This window comes from Cibotium barometz, chromosome 7 (genome assembly GCF_041138505.1).
Source record: "Cibotium barometz isolate CiBa-2024 chromosome 7, ASM4113850v1, whole genome shotgun sequence".
In the NCBI taxonomy this organism is placed as follows: Eukaryota; Viridiplantae; Streptophyta; class Polypodiopsida; order Cyatheales; family Cibotiaceae; genus Cibotium; species Cibotium barometz.
The window spans coordinates 48432399-48439898 of record NC_141052.1 but is presented as its reverse complement, the minus strand read 5'-3'; the positions used below and the strand labels follow the sequence as shown (position 1 = coordinate 48439898).

The 7500-nt window shown below is 43.0% G+C and overlaps 1 protein-coding gene and 2 pseudogenes across 1 annotated transcript; 2 read left to right on the top strand and 1 right to left on the bottom strand.

Moving 5' to 3' along the window:
• Positions 1-259, top strand: part of LOC147637114 (pentatricopeptide repeat-containing protein At5g48910 pseudogene) — a 690-nt pseudogene extending 431 nt beyond the window's left edge.
• Positions 260-3543: 3284 nt separating this feature from the next.
• Positions 3544-5070, top strand: LOC147637113 (uncharacterized). Its single transcript, XM_086799898.1, has 4 exons — positions 3544-3968; positions 4135-4179; positions 4266-4370; positions 4468-5070. The coding sequence occupies exons 1-4, from the start codon at positions 3928-3930 to the stop codon at positions 4709-4711; spliced, it is 435 nt and encodes a 144-aa protein (XP_086656024.1). The 5' UTR covers positions 3544-3927; the 3' UTR covers positions 4712-5070.
• A 1050-nt stretch (positions 5071-6120) lies between these two features.
• LOC147637112 (pentatricopeptide repeat-containing protein At5g48910 pseudogene) lies at positions 6121-6810 on the bottom strand (annotated as a pseudogene).
• Positions 6811-7500: the final 690 nt, after the last annotated feature.

Genomic DNA, 7500 nt, shown 5'->3' with positions numbered 1-7500 from the left:
AGAAGACTTGATCTGTGACATGCCAGACCAGCCCACCATTGTGACATGGATGAGCTTGCTCGGTGCATGCAGACATCAAACTGACGTAAAGCGAGCTCAGCGAGCTGCAAACATCTTGTTTCGATTGGATCCTGGGAACATTGTACCACGGGTTATGCTATCCAACATGTGTGCAGTAATGGGCATGGAAGAGGGTACATGTGTGATAAGTGAAGAAGGCCCACAGGACCAAGTCTCCTTTTCAGCTTGGACAGGTTGATCTCTTTCTTGGCCCAACATGCATGAAGTGCGAATGTAGCTGAGTCGGCAAAGTTAACTGAAAAGACACCCATAGGGCTATACTAGGTGGGGTAATATACAACTCGGGGGCTCAATCTAACCCTCACATCCACTCTAATATGGCCATATCATATAATGGTGGGTGGAAAAAGCCAAACAGGAGGCCGATAATGCCAGTGCACTGATCCATGAGGCCGTCAAATATAGGGGCCTCAGCTTAAGAATCCTGATGCATTATGCTCGCCAAATAAACAAAGTCGCCCGGCTGCCAATGAGCTCCCATTGAGTATCTCTCTCTTTGTTCCATGAATGATCGGAGGAGTCAGGCATTTGAGTCCGCGAATAAGTGCAAAATCCTCCTCCATACCTGCTGAGCTTGTGGGCAGTACCACAAGCAATCATCAATGTGGTTGAGTCTCCTGAGAGAAACCACATCCAGTGCATGCAGGCGATCTACCCCATAAGTAGCCGAACCACCCCTGTATGAGCTATCAGCCATATAAACATGGTAACCCGACGGCGCTGCTAGCTCCTCCAAAGATGCTGCCCGAGGTTAGCTAGAAAGTCCCTGGTGATCCCCTATCGCCTCTAATAGTTGGTCGCAGTGGAAGGGGGGCGGGATTCCCTTCTTCTAGTATACTGCAAGGGTGGGAAGTCGCATCCTGACTGCTCAACGTGGGGCCACCCCATTTACCTCATTATCTCTCACAACAACTTTAGTTGTATCCGCCTCTCTACAGCCATCTCCTACCCAATTTCATTAGAATGGAGTCAAGCAGGTTATACTCCCATTAATCAAGAAGATCAACTGACTGGTAGCAAAAGCGATATCAACTGATGTGCAGAAAACTGATTTCAATAGGATGCAGTCAAGCAAGTTATACTCCCATTTAATCAAGAATATCCAATTTCATTAGGCTTCAGTCAAGCAGGTTAATACTCCCATTTAATCAAGAATATACAGCCAAAGATCAACTAACAAACTAGCCTTGCCTACAATCCAATTCTTGGTCATTTCAATTATATATCCAAAGCATCTATGACCCAATATTTCTAAAGAGCCATTCCTTTCTACCAAAACAAGTATATAAAAAATTCAATGCTCAACACCTTAAGCCTTTATCTTGGTGAAGACAAAAATAACCATCAGATTAGAACATAAACAAGAAATTTCAACGCATTAAAAAAACCAAAGGTTGATAACCAGAGACGAGAAAAAGAAAAAGGAACCCTACCTAGGGTTCATACTGATCATCGCGGTAGGTTCAGCAGAAATGTGTCTACAAGTAAAATCAGGCCAATCAGTTAGAAATGAAGCAAAGAGGGTGAGGGTAACCTAGGACCTTTGGAAGATCATAGCCTCGACAAAGAACATGACATCACAACAAAATGGCACTGCGAGAAAGAAAGAGAGAGAGGGAAAAAAGTAACTTACATAGCAACATCTTCCATGGTTGACAGAACGGCAAGTGCCATGTCAATGCAGCAAGAAACGGCTCCCTACTCAAAAAAGGCTCTCTGTGAGGTAAGGAACTGCAGAAAAGGCACACTCTCTCTCTGCTCAAAAAAGGCTCTCTATGAGGTAAGAGCTGTGCGCCCTAAGCTTCTGAGGCCCCTACTAGAACCCAAATTACCTGCCAGAATCAGATTAAAAACCCTCAAATCTACCAATTAATGTCAAAAACAAGCTCTGCCAAACCTGTAGCTTACTTTTGGATTGCATGTGGCCGCATAAACCTGGGCTTAATTAGCATGATAAGAAGCCTTACAGAGACTCATACTGACACACCTACGCTTGGACATGGAAGCTCCAAAAATCTTACAAATCGTGTAGGGCTATTCTGAAGTAAAAAGACCTGGTAAAAGGGGGTTCTCTCTCTCTCTCTCTCTCTCTCTCAAGAAAAGTTTGTGGGTGCACCTGAAGAAAGTAACTGTGGGTACTCTCTCTCTCTCTCTCTCTCTCTCTCTCTCATTTAGGGCTTAGAGAGCTTACCTTTCCCTGGAGAAGACAGACGGGATACGTCGTTTGCGTTGTAGACTCTCTGGCAAGAGGTAAATCCTTCAGGTACGGGAACCAAACACCGCTCTCATCTGTGCAGGAAGAAATCAAGAAACGGCAAGCAGGTACCCAAAGAAAACTGCTCTGTGCAACAAGAAATCAAGAAACGGCAAGGGTTACATATATACAACCCTTCTAGTTTCCTTTATTTAATTTTCAAAATTTTATCTTTTTTTAACTTTTTCTTCTTGTTTTTTTTAAATTATGATTTTTACAATATTTTGGTCCTTTGATTTTAGTTATTCAATTCTATTTTACTTCGTTGATTGTTTGTTTGAAATAGAGTGACCCAATTCATCTTAAAAAACAAAATTAATTCATTAATTACTACAAAAGGTGCTTTTTTTTTTCAGAGTACAAAAGTTGAAAGCTTTTTTATTTTAATAAAAAAGTGAGGCGGTGGAGATTAAAAAAGCAAAATGTAAAGTTAAAGGTTTGGAAAAAAAATGAAAACAAAGCATGAAGGCTATGAAGGGAAAAAAATGCACCGCCCTTCTTTTCGCAGCATCTGCTCAAGAGAGAATGGCCGACTCTGCTGAGCCCTTCATGCTTTGTTTTCATTTTTTTTCCAAACCTTTAACTTTACATTTTGCTTTTTTAATCTCCACTGCCTCACTTTTTTATTAAAATAAAAAAGCTTTCAACTTTTGTACTCTGAAAAAAAAAGCATCTTTTGTAGTAATTAATGAATTGATTTTGTTTTTTAAGATGAATTGGGTCACTCTATTTCAAACAAACAATCAACGAAGTAAAATAGAATTGAATAACTAAAATCGAAGGACCAAAATATTGTAAAAAATCATAATTTAAAAAAAACAAGAAGAAAAAGAAAAAAAAAAGATAAAATTTTAAAAATTAAATAAAGGAAACTAGAAGGGTTGTATATACGTAACCCTTGCCGTTTCTTGATTTCTTGTTGCACAGAGCAGTTTTCTTTGGGTACCTGCTTGCCGTTTCTTGATTTCTTCCTGCACAAATGAGAGCGGTGTTTGGTTCCCGTACTTGAAGGATTTACCTCTTGCCAGAGAGTCTACAACGCAAACGACGTATCCCGTCTGTCTTCTCCAGGGAAAGGTAAGCTCTCTAAGCCCTAAATGAGAGAGAGAGAGAGAGTACCCACAGTTACTTTCTTCAGGTGCACCCACAAACTTTTCTTGAGAGAGAGAGAGAGAGAGAGAGAGAGAGAGAGAGAGAACCCCCTTTTACCAGGTCTTTTTACTTCAGAATAGCCCTACACGATTTGTAAGATTTTTGGAGCTTCCATGTCCAAGCGTAGGTGTGTCAGTATGAGTCTCTGTAAGGCTTCTTATCATGCTAATTAAGCCCAGGTTTATGCGGCCACATGCAAACCAAAAGTAAGCTACAGGTTTGGCAGAGCTTGTTTTTGACATTAATTGGTAGATTTGAGGGTTTTTAATCTGATTCTGGCAGGTAATTTGGGTTCTAGTAGGGGCCTCAGAAGCTTAGGGCGCACAGCTCTTACCTCATAGAGAGCCTTTTTTGAGCAGAGAGAGAGTGTGCCTTTTCTGCAGTTCCTTACCTCACAGAGAGCCTTTTTTGAGTAGGGAGCCGTTTCTTGCTGCATTGACATGGCACTTGCCGTTCTGTCAACCATGGAAGATGTTGCTATGTAAGTTACTTTTCTCCCTCTCTCTCTTTCTTTCTCGCAGTGCCATTTTGTTGTGATGTCTTGTCTTTGTCGAGGCTATGATCTTCCAAAGGTCCTAGGTTACCCTCACTCTCATCCTCACCCTCTTTGCTTCATTTCTAACTGATTGGCCTGATTTTACTTGTAGACACATTTCTGCTGAACCTACCGCGATGATCAGCATGAACCCTAGGTAGGGTTCCTTTTTCTTTTTCTCGTCTCTGGTTATCAACCTTTGGTTTTTTTAATGCGTTGAAATTTCTTGTTTATCTTTTTCAGAGGCTTTTGTATGAGATCAAGTTCAACCGACTGGGAGTTCATGACAGATGAACAGTATGAGAGGTTTCTCGACTCTTTGGATGATTACAGTATCGACGAAACTATGTAAGTAGATTCAACTTATACTATTGTATGTGTGATTCGATATGTACCAGTTTTATATGTTTTTTCATTGGAGCTATTTTCATTGCCTTTGTTGTAGGTTTCCCAATAACGAAGTATTCTGTGCGTATAAGGAGAGAGTAGGCAAGCGACTGGATGAATTCAGCAAAAATCTATCAAAAGATTTTGTAGATGTTGACCTCATTGGAGTATTAAGGCGATGCAAAGGGAGGGCAAACAACGAAGAATATGTTGCCTCTGAAGAAGACTTACTTGGTCTACCGCCATGCTCGAAAGAGAAGCCAAACCCTGAGCTTAGAAAAAGTCGTCGTAAGATTGAGTAGAAATAGTGTCTCGTAACTACATTTGATGTAACAATAGGAGTAGACATTTGATGTAACAGTAGGAGTAGATATAGTGCTATATATTCCAGGTGTGCAAGTTGTATATATTTTACAAATCTGTACTGATGTATTTTTCCTTTTATCAATGAAAATAGACATTGTTCGAGTCCAGTTCATGATCGATTCTCAAGTTCATCAAATATTGTGATTATGATATTTTGAATTCTTAATTGTTCTAATCTGATGGTTATTTTTGTCTTCACCAAGATAAAGGCTTAAGGTGTTGAGCATTGAATTTTTTATATACTTGTTTTGGTAGAAAGGAATGGCTCTTTAGAAATATTGGGTCATAGATGCTTTGGATATATAATTGAAATGGCCAAGAATTGGATTGTAGGCTAGGCTAGTTTGTTAGTTGATCTTTGGCTGTATATTCTTGATTAAATGGGGGTATTAACCTGCTTGACTGAAGCCTAATGAAATTGGATATTCTTGATTAAATGGGAGTATAACTTGCTTGACTGCATCCTATTGAAATCAGTTTTCTGCACATCAGTTGATATCGCTTTTGCTACCAGTCAGTTGATCTTCTTGATTAAATGGGAGTATAACCTGCTTGACTCCATTCTAATGAAATTGGGTAGGAGATGACTGTAGAGAGGCGGATACAAGTAAAGTTGTTGTGAGAGATAATGAGGTAAATGGGGTGGCCCCACGTTGAGCAGTCAGGATGCGACTTCCCACCCTTGCAGTATACTAGAAGAAGGGAATCCTGCCCCCCTTCCACTGCGACCAACTATTAGAGGCGATAGGGGATCACCAGGGACTTTCTAGCTAACCTCGGGCAGCATCTTTGGAGGAGCTAGCAGCCCCGTCGGGTCACCATGTTTATATGGCTGATAGCTCATACAGGGGTGGTTCGGCTACTTATGGGGTAGATCGCCTGCATGCACTGGATGTGGTTTCTCTCAGGAGACTCAACGACATTGATGATTGCTTGTGGTACTGCCCACAAGCTCAGCAGGTATGGAGGAGGATTTTGCACTTATTCGCGGACTCAAATGCCTGACTCCTGATCATTCATGGAACAAAGAGAGAGATACTCAATGGGAGCTCATTGGCAGCCGGGCGACTTTGTTTATTTGGCGAGCATAATGCATCAGGATTCTTAAGCTGAGGCCCCTATATTTGACGGCCTCATGGATCAGTGCACTGGCATTATCGGCCTCCTGTTTGGCTTTTTCCACCCACCATTATATGATATGGCCATATTAGAGTGGATGTGAGGGTTAGATTGAGCCCCCGAGTTGTATATTACCCCACCTAGTATAGCCCTATGGGTGTCTTTTTAGTTAACTTTGCCGACTTAGCTACATTCGCACTTCATGCATGTTGGGCCAAGAAAGAGATCAACCTGTCCAAGCTGAAAAGGAGACTTGGTCCTGTGGGCCCTCTTCACTTATCACACATGTACCCTCTTCCATGCCCATTACTGCACACATGTTGGATAGCATAACCCGTGGTACAATGTTCCCAGGATCCAATCGAAACAAGATGTTTGCAGCTCGCTGAGCTCGCTTTACGTCAGTTTGATGTCTGCATGCACCGAGCAAGCTCATCCATGTCACAATGGTGGGCTGGTCTGGCATGTCACAGATCAAGTCTTCTGCTGCATCCAGCAGGCCAGCCCTTCCAAGCAGATCGACCATGCAGTCATAGTGATCTGTGGAAGGTGTAATGCCATATTCTTGGCTCATCAAGCAAAAACAATGCCAGCCTCCGTTTACTAGGCCTGCATGACTACATGCATTGAGAACACTAATGAATGTCACCTCAGTTGGCCGTAATCCCATGTTTCTCATTTGATAGAACAGCTGTAGAGTCTCCTTTCCCTTCCCATGCTGGGCAAAACCTGCAATTAGTGCATTCCAAGTCACTACACTCTGCGAAGGCATCTTCATAAACACCGCCTGTGCAGCTTCAAGACTCCCACACCTGCCATACAAACTAACCAGAGCAGTCCCCACAGCCTCATCCAACTCATAAGCCTCCATGACAACTTCAACGTGTACCTGTTCCCCTTCCGTGAATGCTGCCATGCTGGCACATACATCAAGGACACTAATGCACGTGACCTAGTCTGGTTTTTATGCATTCCTGATGCATCCTGTCGTACAGTTGAAATGTGTCATCTCCGCGCTCAAGCTGTGCATATGCACCAATCATTGAGCTCCATGTGATTGAATTTCTCTGGGAGTTTGTCAAACAAACTCCTTGCCGCCTCTATAGTGCCACACTTCCCATACATATTGATGATGGTTGTTGCTACTCTATGGGCTGCCCCCTCTACCATGCACCTTGCTCTCTACATCACCATGTGCGCTGCTCCGGCTCTCCTTGAAGCAAGCTGCCCCCCTAAAGCGGCTGCCCAAAGCAGCGCTGAACTGTTGTGAAGGCGCTTCCCTTTCATCATCCACAACAGTTCAGCGGCTGCCCAAAGCAGCGCTGAACTGTTGTGAAGGCGCTTCCCTTTCATCATCCACAACAGTTCAGCGGCTGCCCAAAGCAGCGCTGAACTGTTGTGAAGGCGCTTCCCTTTCATCATCCGCTACTCTCCAAGCGTGGCTTCTTTTCCAGCCTCTTCTTCACCTCTGCTCAAGTGATAGCGCTGAACTACTCCAGAACTGCACTGCTGCTCTTCACCTCCCTCATAAGGGCTGCACTGCGTGAAGCGGCTGCCCTCGGTACTTCCACAGCGGCTTTCCTCTTCTCCCCAGCTGCCCTCTTCA

Excerpts from the sequence above, each read along its gene's own strand:
- LOC147637113 (XM_086799898.1), top strand. The coding sequence starts at position 3,928 with ATGGCACTTGCCGTTCTGTCAACCATGGAAGATGTTGCTAT. Across the intron at positions 3,969-4,134 it reads ACCATGGAAGATGTTGCTAT|ACACATTTCTGCTGAACCTA; the intron begins GTAAGTTACTTT and ends TTTTACTTGTAG. Across the intron at positions 4,180-4,265 it reads ATGATCAGCATGAACCCTAG|AGGCTTTTGTATGAGATCAA; the intron begins GTAGGGTTCCTT and ends TATCTTTTTCAG.